This window comes from Enhydra lutris, unplaced genomic scaffold (assembly GCF_002288905.1).
Source record: "Enhydra lutris kenyoni isolate GAN:26980312 unplaced genomic scaffold, ASM228890v2 scaffoldscaffold8, whole genome shotgun sequence".
In the NCBI taxonomy this organism is placed as follows: Eukaryota; Metazoa; Chordata; class Mammalia; order Carnivora; family Mustelidae; genus Enhydra; species Enhydra lutris.
The window spans coordinates 25,705,253-25,726,639 of record NW_019154092.1 but is presented as its reverse complement, the minus strand read 5'-3'; the positions used below and the strand labels follow the sequence as shown (position 1 = coordinate 25,726,639).

Below are 21,387 nucleotides of genomic sequence, written 5' to 3'. Positions count from 1 at the left end.
CATTCTGTCTTTTGTCTTTTGGTTTTATTGGCTGTTTCCTTTGTTGTATGAAAGCTTTTTATCTTGATGAAGTCCAAATTGTTCATTTTTGCCTTTGTTTCCCTTGTGTAAGGGAACTTTTAAAAGTAAAATGTATTATATTAAATATTTTTGTTTACATTTTTTGAGACGTTGGGTTTTTTTTACTCAAGACCAGATTATCTTGGGATGATACTGAACCAGTATCTATTTCCCAGAAAATATGAATCCTATCATATCCAAACAGAGTGTAACCTACAGGGTAGTACAGGAATCTCGTGTTGTCAATATGATACCAATTAATTATAAAAACAGATAACAGTTATTTAAGCTTTGAATTATATTTAGTTTATATACCTTATTTCACTTTGTCATTTTGTGGGCTTATCATTATTCTCACCTCCAATAGAAGACATACAGAATAAAGTCACAATAAAATTAAAATTAATATCAATATTTTTATTAGGTTTTATTTAGGAAGGTATTAAATAACACCTATTGAAAACACAATTTTTTAAAGCTCTTATTTTTATTATCTCCTTTCTTAAAACTACTACTATACTACTTCCAATTTAGAATGAATACGGGGATAACTTTAGAGACAGTTATATCACATGTTCTAAACACTTGTTCAGACACATGGAAAACCAAAGTATTCAGGCTAGTTGGCCCTTCAAATGTGGCATTATGATGTCTTCTGAGATTCACAATATGGAAAATAACCATTCACAATAAAGTTGAAAGAATGTGGACTCATTCATAAAGGATGACTTTGCTAACTTGCCTATTAAGTTTCAAGTAGTTACTTAGATCTTCACTAGATTTTTATATCTGCTATTCCTCTTTATATTTTACTTTGATAATTTGATGTCATAGATGTTAATCTCTTTATTACTCATATAGTACAATTAAAAAAATAAAAATTGTTGGTTTGATGTTTAAGAAACCTAGTTTTCGATTTGGGGTCTGTTGTTAACTCACTGTGGGAAATGGTGGAAGTCCCTTTGAGTTCTCTGATCTGTAAAAGGAGCTAATTACATTAGATGACATATAATATTTTTAGCTTCACAATGGCAATGACTCTGGTACTATTTTCTTTTTTTTCCAAAGAGAGATTATTGGTTGCCAAGTCTTTCTCGAGGATTCTGTTCTCTATGATAGTGACAGATAAGAATCAAGGACAAATTCTTTGATGCCCTGATTAATCTAAGGCACTTGAAGCCTCTCACATGAGAAGGTTTGAGGCAGTTTGGGCTGTGATACTCTGAACTATTAGGTGTTCCTTGACTTTGTCTTAACTCACACACAGAGATTTGGACGAAGGGTGCTCAACTAATATTTAAGTTTAGCACTCATGAAAAGGACTTTTGAAGTCAATATTTTAGGAAGATTTTTCTGTGTAAGTAATGCAGTTCTTACCCAGAGAATTAAAATAGTGTTTGTGTCCTGTCAGTAAAATTGCAAGAAGAAAGTATTCTGCCTTACAAAGATTAGAAACTTTTTCTATGCAAACATGGATAAACATTTGTTTTCTTATCATAAGATGATTACTTCATGTCTTTGTATGGATCTGCTGCAAAAATCTTGTCATTATTTATAAATAGGTAATTGGATATTCTCTACTATTTTTATATGTATGTGTATATATACATTTGTTTATACACACACATATGCGCAGATTTTAAGGACATATATTGAAAAATTATTTAAAACTAATATTTTCTTACATTAATTGGTTTTTATTTCAACAAATCCGTATATGTGTGTGATATGTATATATGTGACTGTATCTGTCTATATATTTTTCCCCAGGTCAGTCTTACCTACAGGGCTATAGGCAAAGTGGATCTATGTATTATATTTTCATGGGCACTGGAACACTGTCCTTAACACTATACAATACCACCTGCTTTGATAGCTGTAATCCTTTACCAGAACAATTTTCTTACGTTCTGTACAGATGACAAGTATTAATAGCTCCAACTGAAGAAACAGTTGACTTAAATTCCTCCTGAAGGGTGAATAGTATGAAATTCCTTCCTGAGGGTTAAGTGGGGCTGAGGGCAATGAGCGTTGATGCTTAGCAGGTGAGAGAGAACGAGACACGTCAGAGACCAGTAAAAAACATCAGAGAATGGAGATTAGACTGTGAAAGGTCAGCTTGGCCATTTATACAATTATATGCCAAGTCAGTCTCGATTTATCTATTAGTCAGAAATTAAATTTAAAAATTTGATTTATGTAGGAAATCAAATGGTTTCTCTCTCCAGCTAGATTTGTTATTGAAGTGTGTGGAAATATGTGTTGAAATTCTTCTTTTTTTTTTTTTAAGATTTTATTTATTTATTTGACAGATAGAGATCACAAGCAGGCAGAGAGGCAGGCGGGGTGTGGGGGGAAGCAGGCTCCCCGAAGAGCAGAGAGCCCAATGTGGAGCTCGATCCCAGGACCCTGGGATCATGACCTGAACCGAAGGCAGAGGCTTTAAGCCACTAAGCCACCCAGGTGCCCCGAAATTCTTCTTTTTTTAAAATATTTTATTTGAGAGAGAGAGAGAGCAGGAGTGGGGCGGGGGACAGTGGGAGAGGGAGAAGCAGGCTCCCCACTGAGCAGGGAGCCTGATGAGGGGCTCGATCCCAAGACCCTGGGATCATGACCTGAGCAGAAGGCAGACGCCCAAAGACTCAGCCACCCAGGTGCCCCATGTTGAAAATATTCTTGATTGCCTTTAAATAAGTTTTTAGTAATTTACTGTCAAACATTTTTAACAGTGAACAGAGTAAAAGTGCACTTTGATTCCCAGCATCATAGGGTTTTACATTAAAAACCTGAAGTCCTCTTCATTGGTGCTCTCTAAAGATGGAATAGCTCAGATAAGAAATACACTTAAAATTAGATTGCCACTATCATTGTTAAAATTTGAAAAATATAAGTACTCCTAAATATGTTTTGTAGTTCTTGAAACTAAAGGCTTTTTTTCTTTCTTTTTTAACATGTAGGTACTACAGTGGGAGTGGTTTGTGCCACAGACAGAGATGAACCAGACACGATGCATACACGCCTGAAGTATAGCATTTTGGAGCAGAGCCCAAGGTCCCCTGGGATCTTCGCTGTGCATCCCAGCACAGGTGTCATCACCATAACCTCTCATTATCTGGACCGAGAGGTAGCTTTCCGCTCCATGGAACATCATTTTACTGGGGGTTGAGATTCCTACCCCATTTACTGCAGTTTGCTCTCCCGTGGTCTTAGGTGTTTCTAGACATAAGAATTCCTGGTCTTGTTACCTGTTTTTTTTTGTTTTTTTAAAATATTACTTCTATTTTCTTAGGTAAGAGAAGCCATAGGATTACTGCAGATCAATTGGTGCTTAGTAGGAGTAGGAACAAAATATATTTCTTATGATAGTTGCTGTTGTTAACTATTACTCTATTCCTGTATGTGGCTAGATGGTTCCAGCTCAATAAAGGCTTCAGTTCTCATGTAGGACAATTAATTTTGCTTGTTGCATGAGTTTAGATCATAGACTGACCCCTGTCCAGTTATTGTTGATGGGTGCTTTTTAAGAGGAATGAATTAGTTGATATTAAGTTGATAGATTATTAGGAAACCTGTCACACTGTTTGGATAATAGTACTAGCATGTTGTCAGGTAGGGAGCACTTTAAGTTCAAATTCTTGATGCATAATTCTATGCAGTCTATAATTTCCTTGCTTGACTAGATAGGTGTTCCATCCAATCTATAGAGGACAAATGTGACAGTCATAGTGATTCTCCTGAATCAAATTACTGCTCTGAATCTTCTGCTTTTTGTTATTGTTGCTCTGTCTATATTGTCAGCCTATGTTTAACTCAAAGCCCTGAATTATTGGCTGAGGCAGATAAATCGATTTCATGTGCACTAAAGAGCTTGATTACCACACCTCCGTGGTTCCCACTATAACCAGATTAACACAAATAGAGAGATCAGTATGACATGGAGAGATAACATACAGAAGAAATCAGTGGAATTTGATGCCAAAGAAAAAGGGAAGGGACGATGAGAACCCATGAAAAGAAATCAAAAGTAGTATAAAGGTTCTGTTGGTTATTATTTTTATTTTTGTTTGTGGTCCGGACATTATATGTGAGAAAGCACAGGATGGTAATAACAAATGGGCAAGTTTGAAGGGTCAACATGAATGTGTTTTTGTGTATGTGGGATAGGTAGTCTATGTAGTAATCAAGCAAATATAAGCATCTTCCCTCATTTTTTGCAGGTGGAGAAATGAGGCTTAGAAAAATTAAATAATTTGAGGGTACACATCTTGTGAGGTACAGATCTGTGGTCAAACCCAGGCCCGTTTTCCTGATCAAAAAAAGGCCAACTGGATTTTTCGGGGAGCAACCTCTAAGAGTGTTGTGAAAACAACACAGAAAATAAAGAAATGAACAAGGGAGATAAAAACAAACAAAAAACCCAGTGCATTTAGAGGAAGAAAAAGCAGGGTATCAGACATTGGGGCCTAAAGGAGGAGCATTTCAGGGTGAGAATGTTGGTTTCCAATGTGGAAGGGGTATAAGCAAAATGAACACCGGAGGAAGAGACAGCAGGAAATTGAAAATGAGTGAAGTCAAAAAGTGAAAACAAAACAAAAAAAGGAGTGGCTACTGGATAGTAAGAGAGGAGGGAAAGGTAACAGAAGTAATTATGTCATAAAGTAGTGAGTTCATTTCATCATCACCACACCAGTTGCAAAAACTCTTCCCTGAAGTCCATGGTGACCTCCTAATGGCTATGTCCACCCATTGCCTGGAGCCCCTGTCTATTGTTGGCACCTAATAAAACTCTTCTCTTTCCTGGTTCTTTTTCCGGTTTCTCTGATCTTTCCATTTTAGTATGTATAGCTTAGTGCTCTTACTTACCCTATTCTTGAAATGCTGCTGCTGTTCCTATTATCCTCAGCTCTTCCCTTACCCTCTCCTAGATAGTCTGATTCCTGCTGTAATTTCAATGACCATCTACATATTATTGGCCCCCCAATTGGTATTTCTGGCTATGAGCTCTCCCATAAGTATGGGTCCATACATCCAAGTGCCTTCTGAACCTTTCTCCTTAGATTTCCTGTAGGTGCATAAAATCCAGTATATGCCAAACACAGTTCTTTCCTTTTGGCCCTCCTTGCTAACTTTGCTAGTGTTCACCTCAGTGGAGAATGGGCTCTCAGCATTTGCTACGTGACAGTTGATGATACACGCCCTCTGCCTGTCTCAGTAGGATGGCTGAACATCATACTCAACTTTCTCTCTTCTCTTATGTTTTATATGGAACCTACCATTACATCCTACTGCATGCTAACTCCCAAGGAACTTGCCTGTCATTCTTTCTGTCTTCGCAACTACTGCCTCACATTTGGATCACCCGTCTTAGATAATTTCTTTGATTTTCAGCTCAGTTTACCACAAATGATACTAAATCTTGAAGAAACTTCTTTCTAAAACTCAGATGTTCTTATTTTGTGCTCCCCCTAGGATTCCCACAAAACTTTTCCTAATTATCTGCTACTTAAGTGTAAATCTAAATTCTTAGTATGGCTTTTTGTAACTTAACCCATATTTACCTTTTCAGCTTCTCCCTGTCTTCCAATTTCTTAAAGTGTATACAAATACAGAATCCAATAAAAGCATGGATAGAAGAGTGTACAATTGAGGTTTCATTTGTAAGTCAAAGCATATGTTTTCAAAACTAATTAAATATTTGCTTTGTTTTCAGACTGTAGAAAAGTACTCACTGATAATGAAAGTACAAGACATGGATGGTCAGTTTTTTGGACTGATGAGTACATCAACCTGTATGATCACAGTTAAAGATTCAAATGACAATGCACCGACTTTCAAACAAAATACCGTAAGTATTTAATTTCAGAATATGCCTCCACTTGTCAACTGTCATTTGTTATTTAATATGAATTAACAAAATATATATCATACTTTGATGTTTATTTTTTATGAATAAAATTAAAGTTTAAATAGCTGACATATAATTCTTTTATTTATTCGTAGCAGTATTTATATTACCTCCTTCTAATAAAAGCAGGTAACATTCATCTTCATTTATCATGTAGTTCTTTCATTTCAAGGATATTCCTTAATGAAACAACAGTCCTTGTAATTCATGGCTTTAAATAAACTAGATAAAAACTATAAGAACCAGTATTCTTGGAGTGGAAGAAATATTTTATTTCCTTTGTAGAGTTCTTTTTATAAAGTAAATTTTTAATGAGTTTTCTTCTGTTTCAGTACGAAGCATCAGTAGAGGAAAATGCTTACAATGTGGAGATATTACGAATGCCAATAGAAGATAAGGACTTAATTAACACTGCCAATTGGAGAGCCAATTTTACCATTTTGAAGGGCAATGAAAATGGACATTTCAAAATCAGCACAGACAAAGAAACTAATGAAGGCGTTTTGTATGTTGTAAAGGTACAGTAATAATGAATAATTGACAACTTCAATCTAATTCATTCAACTAATGGTTTAATCAACTAAAGAGTTTCAGATCAAGGACTCCAGAAGTTGGAATAGAGCTTAGTCTGTTTAGTCCAGCTGTTCCCTTCTAATGCTGTCTTTCTTCTATAATTTTATTGCCAGTCATTAGTTACCAAGCTTATGCTTGGACATTCTCAATTCTAAGGATCTCCATATCTCCATTGGCAGCTGATACCGTATTTGGAAAGCTTTGATTCTCAGAAGTCCTTACTTCTACTGTGCCCAAATTATTCTCCTTATATCCCCTGGTTCAGTCTCTAATGGTCTGAGTTCCATCTCTCTTAGAAGAAATAGAATTCTTTTGGAGGAGGAGTCAAGATGGCGGAGAAGTAGCAGGCTGAGACTACTTCAGGTAGCAGGAGATCAGCTAGATAGCTTATCTAAAGATTGCAAACACCTACAAATCCAACGGGAGATCGAAGAGAAGAAGAACAGCAATTCTAGAAACAGAAAATCAACCACTTTCTGAAAGGTAGGACTGGCGGAGAAGTGAATCCAAAGCGACGGGAAGATAGACCGCGGGGGGAGGGGCCGGCTCCCGGCAAGCGGCGGAGCAACGGAGCACAAAATCGGGACTTTTAAAAGTCTGTTCCGCTGAGGGACATCGCTCCAGAGGCTTAACCGGGGTGAAGCCCACGCAGGGTCAGCGTGGCCTCAGGTCCCGCAGGGTCACAGAAGGATCAGGGGTGTCTGAGTGTCGCAGAGCTTACAGGTATTAGAACAGGGAAGCCGGCTACAGAGACAGAGCCGAGGAGTAAGCTCTAAGCTCGGGGTTACCTTGAACCGGTCGCAGGCTCGGTCAGCTCGGAGCGCGGCCGGAGGCAGGGTGACGGGAGTGGATCGGCGCTGTTCTCTGAGGGTGCACTGAGGAGTGGGGCCCCGGGCTCTCGGCTCCTCTGGGCCGGAGACCGGGAGGCCGCCATCTTCATTCCCGCCCTCCGGAACTCTACGGAAAGCGCTCAGGGAACAAAAGCTCCCGAAAGCAAACCCGAGCGGATTACTCAGCCCGGCCCCTGGTAAGGGCGGTGCAACTCCGCCCTGGGCAAAGACACTTGAGAATCACTACAACAGGCCCCTCCCCCAGAAGATCAACAAGAAACCCAGCCAGGACCAAGTTCAACTACCAAGGAGTGCAGTTTCAACACCAAGGAGAGCAGCGGAATTCCAAAGGAGGAGAAAGCAAAGCACGGAACTCATGGTTTTCTCCCCATGATTCTTTAGCCTTGCAGTTAATTTATTTTTTTTCTTTTTCAATTTATTTTTCTTCTTCTGCTAAATTTTTTTAACTTTTACCCTTTTCTTTTTTAACGTTTTTTTAACTAGTTTATCTAATATATATATATTTTTCTTTTCCTTTTTATATTTTTTCTTTTTTTGTTTTCTTTTTTTTTTTATTTGTTTCTTTCTTTTTTTTTTTTTTTCTTCTTTCTGAACCTCTTTTTATCCCCTTTCTCACCCCTCACAATTTGGGATCTCTTCTGATTTGGCTAAAGCATATTTTCCTGGGGTTGTTGCCACCCTTTTAGTATTTCACTTGCTCCTTCATATACTCTTATCTGGACAAAATGACAAGGCGGAAAAATTCACCACAAAAAAAAGAACAAGAGGCAGTACCAAAGGCTAGGGACCTAATCAATACAGACATTGGTAATATGTCAGATCTAGAATTCAGAATGACGATTCTCAAGGTTCTAGCCGGGCTCGAAAAAGGCATGGAAGATATTAGAGAAACCCTCTCCGGAGAGATAAAAGCCCTTTCTGGAGAAATCAAAGAACTAAAATCTAACCAAGTTGAAATCAAAAAAGCTATTAATGAGGTGCAATCAAAAATGGAGGCTCTCACTGCTAGGATAAATGAGGCAGAAGAAAGAATTAGTGATATAGAAGACCAAATGACAGAGAATAAAGAAGCTGAGCAAAAGAGGGACAAACAGCTACTGGACCATGAGGGGAGAATTCGAGAGATAAGTGACACCATAAGACGAAACAACATTAGAATAATTGGGATTCCAGAAGAAGAGGAAACAGAGAGGGGAGCAGAAGGTATATTGGAGAGAATTATTGGAGAGAATTTCCCCAACATGGCAAAGGGAACAAGCATCAAAATCCAGGAGGTTCAGAGAACCCCCCTCAAGATCAATAAGAATAGGTCCACACCCCGTCACCTAATAGTAAAATTTACAAGTCTTAGTGACAAAGAGAAGATCCTGAAAGCAGCCCGGGAAAAGAAGTCTGTAACATACAACGGTAAAAATATTAGATTGGCAGCAGACTTATCCACAGAGACCTGGCAGGCCAGAAAGAGCTGGCATGATATATTCAGAGTACTAAACGAGAAAAACATGCAGCCAAGAATACTATATCCAGCTAGGCTATCATTGAAAATAGAAGGAGAGATTAAAAGCTTCCAGGACAAACAAAAACTGAAAGAATTTGCAAATACCAAACCAGCTCTACAGCAAATATTGAAAGGGGTCCTCTAAGCAAAGAGAGACCCTAAAAGTAGTAGATCAGAAAGAAACAGAGACAATATACAATAACAGTCACCTTACAGGCAATACAATGGCACTAAATTCATATCTCTCAATACTTACCCTGAATGTTAATGGGCTAAATGCCCCAATCAAAAGACACAGGGTATCAGAATGGATAAAAAAACAAAACCCATCTATATGTTGCCTACAAGAAACTCATCTTAAACCCGAAGACACCTCCAGATTTAAAGTGAGGGGGTGGAAAAGAATTTACCATGCTAATGGACATCAGAAAAAAGCAGGAGTGGCAATCCTTATATCAGATCAATTACATTTTAAGCCAAAGACTATAATAAGAGATGAGGAAGGACACTATATCATACTCAAAGGAACTGTCCAACAAGAAGATCTAACAATTTTAAATATCTATGCCCCTAACATGGGAGCAGCCAACTATATAAACCAATTAATAACAAAATCAAAGAAACACATCGACAATAATACAATAATCGTAGGGGACTTTAACACTCCCCTCACTGAAATGGACAGATCATCCAAGCAAAAGATCAACAAGGAAATCAAGGCCTTAAATGACACACTGGACCAGATGGACATCACAGATATATTCAGAACATTTCATCCCAAAGCAACAGAATACACATTCTTCTCTAGTGCACATGGAACATTCTCCAGAATAGATCATATTCTCGGTCCTAAATCAGGTCTCAACCGTTATCAAAAGATTGGAATCATTCCCTGCATATTTTCAGACCACAATGCTCTGAAGCTAGAACTCAATCACAAGAGGAAATTTGGAAAGAACCCAAATACATGGAGACTAAACAGCATCCTTCTAAAGAATGAATGGGTCAACCAGGAAATTAAAGAAGAGTTGAAAAAATTCATGGAAACAAATGATAATGAAAACACAACGGTTCAAAATCTGTGGGACACGACAAAGGCAGTCCTGAGAGGAAAATATATAGCGGTACAAGCCTTTCTCAAGAAACAAGAAAGGTCTCAGGTACACAACCTAACCCTACACCTAAAAGAGCTAGAGAAAGAACAAGAAAGAAACCCTAAACCCAGCAGGAGAAAAGAAATCATAAAGATCAGAGCAGAAATCAATGAAATAGAAACCAAAAAAACAATAGAACAAATCAACGAAACTAGGAGCTGGTTCTTTGAAAGAATTAATAAGATCGATAAACCCCTAGCCAGACTTATCAAAAAGGAAAGAGAAAGGACCCAAATAAATAAAATCATGAATGAAAGAGGAGAGATCACAACTAACACCAAAGAAATACAGGCAATTATAAGAACATACTATGAGCAACTCTACTCCAACAAATTTGACAATCTGGAAGAAATGGATGCATTCCTACAGACATATAAACTACCACAACTGAACCAGGAAGAAATAGAAAGCCTGAACAGACCCATAACCAGTAAGGAGATTGAAACAGTCATCAAAAATCTCCAAACAAACAAAAGCCCAGGGCCAGATGGCTTCCCGGGGGAATTCTACCAAACATTTAAAGAAGAACTAATTCCTATTCTCCTGAAACTGTTCCAAAAAATAGAAATGGAAGGAAAACTTCCAAACTCATTTTATGAGGCCAGCATCACCTTGATCCCAAAACCAGACAAGGATCCCATCAAAAAAGAGAACTACATGCCAATATCCTTGATGAACACAGATGCAAAAATTCTCACCAAAATACTAGCCAATAGGATTCAACAGTACATTAAAAGGATTATTCACCACGACCAAGTGGGATTTATTCCAGGGCTGCAAGGTTGGTTCAACATCCGCAAATCAATCAATGTGATACAACACATTAATAAAAGAAAGAACAAGAACCATATGATACTCTCCATAGATGCTGAAAAAGCATTTGACAAAGTACAGCATCCCTTCCTGATCAAAACTCTTCAAAGTGTAGGGATAGAGGGCACATACCTCAATATTATCAAAGCCATCTATGAAAAACCCACTGCAAATATCATTCTCAATGGAGAAAAACTGAAAGCTTTTCCGCTAAGGTCAGGAACACGGCAGGGATGTCCGTTATCACCACTGCTATTCAACATAGTACTAGAAGTCCTAGCCTCAGCAATCAGACAACAAAAGGAAATTAAAGGCATCCAAATTGGCAAAGAAGAAGTCAAACTATCACTCTTCGCAGATGATATGATACTATATGTGGAAAACCCAAAAGACTCCACTCCAAAACTGCTAGAACTTGTACAGGAATTCAGTAAAGTGTCAGGATATAAAATCAATGCACAGAAATCAGTTGCATTTCTCTACACCAACAACAAGACAGAAGAAAGAGAAATTAAGGAGTCCATCCCATTTACAATTGCACCCAAAACTATAAGATACCTAGGAATAAATCTAACCAAAGAGACTAAGAATCTATACACAGAAAACTATAAAGTACTCATGAAAGAAATTGAGGAAGACACAAAGAAATGGAAAAATGTTCCATGCTCCTGGATGGGAAGAATAAATATTGTGAAAATGTCTATGCTACCTAAAGCAATCTACACATTTAATGCAATTCCTATCAAAGTACCATCCATTTTTTTCAAAGAAATGGAACAAATAATCCTAAAATTTATATGGAACCAGAAAAGACCTCGAATAGCCAAAGCAATATTGAAAAAGAAAGCCAAAGTTGGTGGCATCACAATTCCGGACTTCAAGCTCTATTACAAAGCTGTCATCATCAAGACAGCATGGTACTGGCACAAAAACAGACACATAGATCAATGGAACAGAATAGAGAGTCCAGAAATAGACCCTCAACTCTATGGTCAACTAATCTTCGACAAAGCAGGAAAGAATATCCAATGGAAAAAAGACAGCCTCTTCAACAAATGGAGTTGGGAAAATTGGACAGCCACATGCAGAAAAATGAAATTGGATCATTTCCTTACACCACACACGAAAATAGACTCAAAATGGATGAAGGACCTCAATGTGAGAAAGGAATCCATCAAAATCCTTGAGGAGAACACAGGCAGCAACCTCTTCAACCTCAACCGCAGCAACATCTTCCTAGGAACATCGCCAAAGGCAAGGGAAGCAAGGGCAAAAATGAACTATTGGGATTTTATCAACATCAAAAGCTTTTGCACAGCAAAGGAAACAGTTAACAAAACCAAAAGACAACTGACAGAATGGGAGAAGATATTTGCAAATGACATATCGGATAAAGGGCTAGTGTCCAAAATCTATAAAGAACTTAGCAAACTCAACACCCAAAGAACAAATAATCCAATCAAGAAATGGGCAGAGGACATGAACAGACATTTCTGCAAAGAAGACATCCAGATGGCCAACAGACACATGAAAAAGTGCTCCACATCACTTGGCATCAGGGAAATACAAATCAAAACCACAATGAGATACCACCTCACACCAGTCAGAATGGCTAAAATTAACAAGTCAGGAAATGACAGATGCTGGCGAGGATTCGGAGAAAGGGGAACCCTCCTACACTGTTGGTGGGAATGCAAGCTGGTGCAACCACTCTGGAAAACAGCATGGAGGTTCCTCAAAATGTTGAAAATAGAACTACCCTATGACCCAGCAATTGCACTGCTGGGTATTTACCCTAAAGATACAAACGTAGTGATCCGAAGGGGCACGTGCACCCGAATGTTTATAGCAGCAATGTCTACAATAGCCAAACTATGGAAAGAACCTAGATGTCCATCAACAGACGAATGGATAAAGAATATGTGGTATATATACACAATGGAATACTATGCAGCCATCAAAAGAAATGAAATCTTGCCTTTTGCGACGACGTGGATGGAACTAGAGGGTATCATGCTTAGCGAAATAAGTCAATCAGAGAAAGACAACTATCATATGATCTCCCTGATATGAGGGAGAGGAGATGCAACATGGGGGGTTAAGGGGGTAGGAGAAGAGTAAATGAAACAAGATGGGATTGGGAGGGAGACAAACCATAGGTGACTCTTAATCTCACAAAACAAACTGAGGGTTGATGGGGGGAGGGGGGTTGGGGGGGTGGGATTATGGACATTGGGGAGGGTATGTGCTATGATGAGTGCTGTGAAGTGTGTAAACCTGGCGATTCACAGACCTGTACCCCTGGGGATAAAAATATATGTTTATAAAAAATAAAATTAAAAAAAAAATGTGAGCATGAGCTCTCAGTAAGGGACAGAATATTCACAATTTTTTTTCTCATTTAATCTTCCCTTATAGTTCACTTCCCTCATAGGATTTTATAGAACATGATCTATTTTATGCTTGAGAAAACTTTATTGTTTACCCTCTCTGTGTGTTCTCCTATTTCTCATATTAATAAATTGATATCAAAATTTAAAAAATAATAAAAAAAAAAAAAGAAGAAATAGAATTCTTTTGAAAAGATTGCTATGTTCTTTTGAAACTTACCTTCTCTATGGTAAATGTTCCTGATTCCTTTATTCTTTGCATGATACAATTTAGAAACCCATATTCTTTTTATTCTCTCTCTCTCTGGCATATGCCTGGTTGTATCCGATCCTTTATAGGGGGTACTGAGGGTGAAATAGAGTGTTGTATCAGACAGCACTGAAGGAATTTACTCTTTATTTTATATATAGTATTTTTTTTAAAGATTTTATTTATTTGACAGAGAGAGAGAGATCACAAGTAGGCAGAGAGGCAGGCAGAGAGAGGAGGAAGCTGGCTCACCGCTGAGCAGAGAGCCCGATGCGGGGCTCGATCCCAGGACCCTGAGATCATGACCCAAGCCGAAGGCAGAGGCTTAACCCACTGAGCCACCCAGGCGCCCCTATATATAGTATTTTTGGTTGCATTGTTTTATTCTAGGCTCCAGGTTATGAGGGCAGAAAAGGCCCTATTTGGGAAGGACGGTTGGTTTTAAATTCATAACCCAAAACAAAAAAGAAAATTGCCATATAGGCAGGTAAAGGAGTCATCCATTAATAAAAGGATGCTTTCCTGCCAACAACAGTAATGGTGGAGACTCGAATACATAAATATCTATTTCTAATTATTTCCTTTGTAAAAATTTCCAGAGATTATGGAATAAGCCTCAGCAAGTTCTACCCAGATGTGAATAGTCAAATATATTTGTTCCAAATTACTCTCAACATCAAATCTCTATATTTCAGTTTTCTCTAATGTGGTCTGCTCAAGTTGAGGACTGAAACCAACTACTTAAGAAAAACAAAACTTTACAGCTGATAGTAGTAGGAAAGAAAGTAAGCAGATGGTACTGATTGTTTTTCCTCCTTATTGGTCCACCTCCATCCAGTCTTCATTTGGACTCTCCAGAAGGCAGCACCCAATACAAGGAACCCAGTGGAGGCAAATATTTAGAAAGTGGATCCCAGGAAGCCAGAGTGAAAATGGGAAAGAAAGACAGGAAAGAATGAAAAGCCAGTCAAGTCTGCGTTATTGACTTAGTCACCTCGGGTGTTCAGTCCTGCAATGAACCATGAGAATGTACTTCAGAATTACCTCCTGAAAATGTGGTACCTGGGGCATATCCATCAACTGCCTTTGTTGATATCCATGTCCCTCATCAGTTGAAGGTTGCCTCCAGGGAACCTCAGCTCTCCTGCACTTCTGAGCTTCCCTGGGCCTCGTAGGGGGAGAGCACCCTGGTTTTGGAGCAAACTTTGAATCTGAAGAGCTGAATATTTGTGTGCTTGAGATGTAAATCTATCAGCATACATGGGGGCATGTCCACCACAGCTGCAGCTGAAGTCGGGTAGGCTGAGGGTCTATGGTGTATCATTGTAAAAAGAGCCACCATGCGTCAATTTCCAAAGTTATACACAACTACATAGTGCAGGCATTTGTCTCAAAATTGATGATTGCCAATAGATGTTCCGTAAAAGATTTCTCCCGGACACCTCGTCTATGCACCCCTCACTCTCACCTTGACTTCTTTCTAGAAATAAGTCAAAGAAATAGTTTGAGATCTGAGATGGATAGATTATGCAGTAGTTCATGTTAAAGACCCAAGCTCAGACCTTTTAGAGTTCTCCCAATCTGCTGCTTGATTAGAAGGCTGCTCCTCTCTTCTCTCTCATTTAAGTCCATTACTAAAGACCCATTTTTGCTATTTTTTGTTTTAAAGATTTTATTAATTTATTTGACAGAGAGGGAGAGATCACAAGTAGGCAGAGAGGCAGGCAGAGAAAGAGGAAGGGAAGCAGGCTCCCCACTGAGCAGAGAGCCCGATGTGGGGCTCGATCCCAGGATCCTGAGATCACGACCTGAGCCAAAAACAAAGGCTTAACCCATTGAGCCACCCAGGTGCCCCATTTTTGTTACTTTTTAACTCTCAGGGATTTTATCTTGTTTCAGAAGGCAAAATTTAAGTAACACTAGAATTATATTTTTATTGTGAGTTTTTTTGACCAATACAAAATGAATTTTAGTATACTTTTTCAAAAGAATGTATTCTTAAAAAAGAAATCACAATTATGTTAACACATTCCATTTTGTTTTCCATATTCAGAGTGCATTTTTTCCCTCAAGGAGTGTTGATCACAGAGACATTAAGAAAAATGTTTCCAAATATTTTCAGAAATTATAGCCTGTATCCTGGAATATTTCTCACTCTGTGTGACTAATAAACATCTGTTTTATTTCTGATGAACAGCTTTTGGGTACCATCTCAAGATTCCCCAGGAGGGAGAGCAATTAGACGGTCATACTTTATTTTTTTGTCTTTGGTTCAGTTTAAGTTAATTTCACATATGAAAAATAAAGAAAATCCCCCCAATAAAATTTTTATGCATTTATTCCCGTTATCTTTAAATATAAGGTAGTCACATTTATATTCTATAATTACATCCTAGTTCTTATATCTAGGAAATGCTTTTAGACGTTTAAAAGCAGTTTTCAAGTACTGGTCACCTTTCATGTCTGTCACAGGGAATGAGGCTAAGCACCATAGGTAGATTATAGCTGGTTGTCATATCCCTTTTAAGACAAGATATTATTATTATCCTTTTTTCACAATTAAAAAAAGATACTTACAATTTTCTTTTGCACAATTTCTGTTAAGTTTTTTTTTTTAAGACTTTTTTAATTTATTTAACAGACAGAGATCACAAGCGGAGGGGAGAGGGAGAGAGAGAAGCAGGCTCCCCGCTGAGCAGAGAGCCTGATATAGGGCTCGATCCCAGGAACCTGAGATCATGACCTGAGCTGAAGGCAGAGGCTTAACCCACTGAGACATCCAGCCACACCCCCCCCCTTCTGTTAAGTTTTTATGGCAGTATTAGGCTTGGCTTATAATAATAACTTATTTTGCTTCTTTTCCCAAATTCTGAAATTGTAAACAAAACAAGGATACTAGATTCAAAAGATTTATTTTTAACCTTTGAAATGACCCTGTGGTTATTCCTGTCATTCTTTCCCATTTCTAGATGAGGAGGCTGAGTCACAAGAAGTGACTTGCCCCCTTTCCTACAGATGGGAGGTGATGGAGCCAGGATGTAAATTCAGATGCTCTTGATGCAGAATCTTCCTCAGAACCACTGAGGACCCCTGGGTCATGTTCCCCTTGTCTCTCTTCTTTTCCATACTAGGGTTACTTGGCTTGATAAAACAATGATTTTAGTCACACAAGGGGTCTTTTTTTGGAACTTGAATTAATTTCTACTTCTGTGAGTTTACTTTTTTAAAATTATCTCCTTCCTCTGTCATTATTAGATCCTTGATAATTTTACCTTCTCTCTTTCTTTGAGCCATTCATAATAGTCTCTAACATTTTGGACAATAAAATTTGCATTTTCCATGATATATTTCCCTTTCCATATTTTATGCAAACCCTTAGAAAACTTGAATTCCTTACACAGTTCCTTTGGTGGCCACAGTGGTCTTTAAAGGTGTCTTATTCTTTTCTGTGCTAAAGATTTGTGTTTGTGTACTCAAGTTGTATCTTTAAGTACTTTCTAACTTTGAGGCATCTTCTATTTTAAAATCAAACACTGGGAGCATCTGAGTGGCTCAGTAGGTTAAGTATCTGCCTTCAGCTCAGGTCATGATTCCAGAGTCCCTGAAAGGGAAACAAGCCCCACGGAGCAGTAGGGAGTCTGCTTCTCCCTCTCCCTCTGTTCCTCCCTGCTTCTTGTGCTCACTCACACGTGTGCTCTCTCTCTCTCAAACAAATAAAGTTTTTTTAAAAAGTTTAAAATCAAACATTGTATGATCAAGGCATTCTGAAATCTATCATTCTCTCATGTAGGCTACTTACACAATGATGGCTAGGAATGAACTTTATTCATCTCTTTAAACCAAAAAGAATTAAATAATCAGTAAGTTTAGTTAAACCAAAGATTGCTCAAATATACTTCTTTTATCTGAACAAAGCTTCCAAACGTTGCCTTGTTAGTTGGTGTCTCCCATTATTGAATTATATTAACTGTTAACAAAACATAACATCACTTTTTTCTTTCAGTTGCCTGTATGACAGCCTGAGAGATTCTCATAACCTATAGTGGAAAACACTCACTGTGGGCTTACAGTGTTAAATGTTATTCTTATCACAGTTGTGCAGGAGACAAAACTTAGTCTCAGAGAGATTAAGAAACTTAGCCAAAGTGGCACAGCTAGGGTATAGTAGGACAGGATTTGAACCTGGGTCTCTTTGATTGCAAGTACCTGCTCTTAAGCACTAGGTTAAATTGCTTTGTGTAGCTATGTGATCTTGGAAAGTTAGCCTCTCTATTAGCTATAAAACATTAAAAAAAAAATACTTCTCTCTTCCTCCCTAGTAGCTATTCCATTATAACAGTGAAAATGAGAACACTTGGTAAACTGTATTATTATTCTGTTTTTAGAAGTCTTACATGTTCGTGGGGCTAATGTTAAACAATTTTCCATATTGGATAACTTTTCTGCATCCATAGAGCATGAACTGATGCAGTCTTGAGCTCAAGCCTGAGTAATCTTTCCATCCCAGCATTTCCTTTCTAACAGGTAGTGCACATGGGCTTGAGTGAAGAAGATATTGTTCTCAGCCATTCTCAACGTGGAGGTTCCATGACAGAGCAGTACTTCATATTCTAGGGAGCCATTAATATCTCAGATATAGGACATTTTTGAGCTTTTTTAAAAAAAATTGGTTAAAACATAAAGCTAACTTGTGGTGGAAGAGAATTCCTGTTTTTTCATTAATCACTGATTTCATCCCACCAGATTTCCATCTTGCAGAGTTTTAAGCCTCTAAAGCAATATCCAGTGTAAGCCTCAAAAAATTACATAAAGCACTTCTAAGGCTTTAGCAAGGGGCCCTGGCTGGAATAACTACACCTCCTCAGAGCAGCAGCTGTTTTGTGAATTTCCATCCAAGTCTCATTGCCAGCGGATGCTCTCATTCTCTGCATGATCATACCGACACATGTAATTTGTGAGATAGTATTCATTAGTAATAGATAAACAGATATTAATTCTTTTTCCCTCTTGACTCTCCATTTTCTGGAATGTTCATAAAAAATAAAAAAGAGTTTCACATATATTTCATGGATTCTAAGATTTAGAAATTTCCTTGACTGCCTAGTGGACTTACGATATTAGTATCTCAGCTTGATAATAGCTAGGTATGGGGAAAGTTTTAAAATAAAAATTTGACTCCTCCGTTTTGATCTTTCAATGATCAGCCAATGATGGTTTTAATAAGTAGAAAGAAAAAGAAAAAAAAAATGCTTTAAGTTTGCAAAACAATTATGGGCTTTGCTTGATTTGCTGTCTAAAATTCAATTTTAATCAACAGATTCATTAAATATTCTTAGAGGTTGATGAACCAGTTAAGCAGTATCGTATAGCAGAGGGATTATAGTGTGGTGGTTAAGGAAAGGAACATAGGCAGTAGGAAGCAGAAAGTCAAACAAAATTGCATTCTCCTGGAGTTAGATGCCCCTTACACTGGTCCTTTAGTGCTCTAAAGCAGGGCCGTAAAAACACTTTTTTTGTTTTGTTTTGTTTTGTTTTCCCATTATCTCCAGGTTCAGAATAATTTTTCCTTTATAAGAATAAACTATAAAAGTATTTCAGCAATTATTTTTCTGTAACTCCATACGACCACCTGCAGAAACTTTCAGACCACTCTTGCTAAAGGCTTTGTGAAGAATCACCTCTCTCTTTAGCAAAGGGTAAAAGTCAATATTGATTGAATGGGAACAAAGAATTTATGCGGCACTGTTCATATTTACAGAAGGTCACTTGTTATTTGAAATACTGTATGTATTACACTGATGCTGATATCCATGTGCTTTTTTAAAAAGCCACTGAATTATGAAGAAAACCACCAAGTGATCCTGGAAATTGGAGTAAACAATGAAGCTCCGTTTACTAGAGATGTTGCACTCAGAATGGCAACCATGAACCGAGCCTTGGTCACAGTTCACGTGAGGGATCAGGATGAGGGGCCTGAATGCAGCCCTGCAGCCCAATCTGTACGGATTAAAGAGAACTCAGCAGTGGGGTCAAAGGTCAATGGCTATAAGGCGTATGATCCTGAAACTAACAGCGGCAGCCACTTAAGGTACAAAGAAGTCTGTAACCACATAGGAATAATATATTTGTAATAATTAAGATAGTAACTTACTTTAATATGTTTTAGATTACTGAAGACTTTTTATTTTATATTAATAGGTACAAAAAATTGCATGATCCTAAAGGATGGATCACCATTGATGAGATTTCAGGGTCAATCATGACCTCCAAAATCCTGGACCGGGAGGCCATGACTCCCGGAAATGACGTGTATAACATTACAGTTCTGGCAATAGACCAAGGTAAGAAAAAAAAATTTTTTTTTAAGTTTTAATGTGGTATTTTAGAAAGGAATTGGAGAATAAACTGCAGTTCTTATTTTGCAGACTTTTTTTTTTTTAAAAGATTTATTTATTTATTTATTTATTTGACAGACAGAGATTACAAGAAAGCAGAGAGGCAGGTAGAGAGAGAGAGAGGAGGAAGCAGACTCCGTGTTGAGCAGAGAGCCCCATGCGAGGCTTGATCCCAGGACCCTGGGATCATGACCTGAGCCGAAGGCAGAGGCTTTAACCCACTGAGCCACCCAGGCACCCCTTGCAGACTTTTTTTGATAAATATTTGGAATTGTTAGAAATTACTTTTAAGGCTATTCTTATTTCTCTTAATTATCTAACAAGGGTGAGCCTTGTAAGGTAAGCCAGGTCTTACTTCTCTTTATATCCTCAGGGTGGGATCTCAAATGCTTATCGATCCATGTTGGAGGGCAAAGACAACACTCAAGTCTAGGCTCAGGTGAAATGGCCTCACTAGACTCTTCTATATCTCTTTATGCCACTTTAAATAGAATCTTTGAGAAACTCAACTGATTATTAGGTCAAAGTGATCCTCTCCTTGAATTCTGTTGCTTAAAACAACCCAGAGGTTGTTAACCCCAGCTTCATATTAGAATATTAGAATAATTCATAATTAGAATAATACTCTAATTCAGTTAGAATAATAATAATAATTAACTTTGGACCCTTAAAAAAATCATTTTGTAGACATGACTTGGACACACTGAATCAGAATCCTGGGTTAGGAAACCCAAACATCATATATTTAAAAAAATCTGCCCAAGTGGCTTAAATGTGTATCAGGATTAGAATAACTTTCTGTAACCTTTTAATGTTCATTCACATCTATACCAGAAGGAACCCGCCCTGAAACACAGAGTTTGCAATTCACACACTGATTTTTAGTGTTTGGTAATAATCCTGGCATAAGGGTTATTGGCAGTTGTGGCTGATATTATCAATGGTGGTTCTCATTTTAGATGATCTGTAGGTTTCATTTATCCTTCTGCATTCTTATTTCCCATTTTCTGTAATCATCAGCTTATTTAAGAAAACTTATGTCATATATAGAATGTTGTTAATTCGTTTTATTAGGAAACTGTAAAAGAAGGCAAAAAGCGACACTGAACCTTTTCTCTTTCTTCCCAGATGGTAGATCATGTACCGGAACACTTGCGGTTAACATTGAAGATATGAATGATAATCCACCAGAAATACTTCAGAGTTACGTAACAGTTTGCAAACCAAAGATGAAGTACACTGACATTTCGGCTGTCGATCCCGACGAACCTATCCACGGTGCTCCATTTTATTTCAGCTTGGCGAACAGTTCTCCAGAAACGAACAGAATGTGGACCCTCACCAGAGTTAATGGTATTTATTTACTTGTTTATCTTTAATTATTTATTTGAGAGAGAGAGGGAGGAGAGTGTGTGTGGGCATGTGAGCAAGTGGGTGGAGAGCAGAGGGACAGAATCTTCAAGCAGACCCATGAGCTCATGACCTGAGCCAAAACCAA

General features: G+C 37.9%; 1 protein-coding gene across 1 annotated transcript in view; it reads left to right on the top strand.

Annotated features, from left to right (window-relative positions):
* LOC111142719 (desmocollin 3) overlaps positions 1-21,387 on the top strand; it is a 52,331-nt gene that overhangs the window by 18,436 nt on the left and 12,508 nt on the right. Inside the window, exons 7-12 of the mRNA XM_022496001.1 lie at positions 3,018-3,184; positions 5,771-5,905; positions 6,298-6,483; positions 19,323-19,582; positions 19,693-19,835; positions 21,018-21,242. Of these exons, the coding sequence (XP_022351709.1) occupies positions 3,018-3,184; positions 5,771-5,905; positions 6,298-6,483; positions 19,323-19,582; positions 19,693-19,835; positions 21,018-21,242 (1,116 nt within the window). The remainder of the gene's footprint in view (positions 1-3,017; positions 3,185-5,770; positions 5,906-6,297; positions 6,484-19,322; positions 19,583-19,692; positions 19,836-21,017; positions 21,243-21,387) is intronic.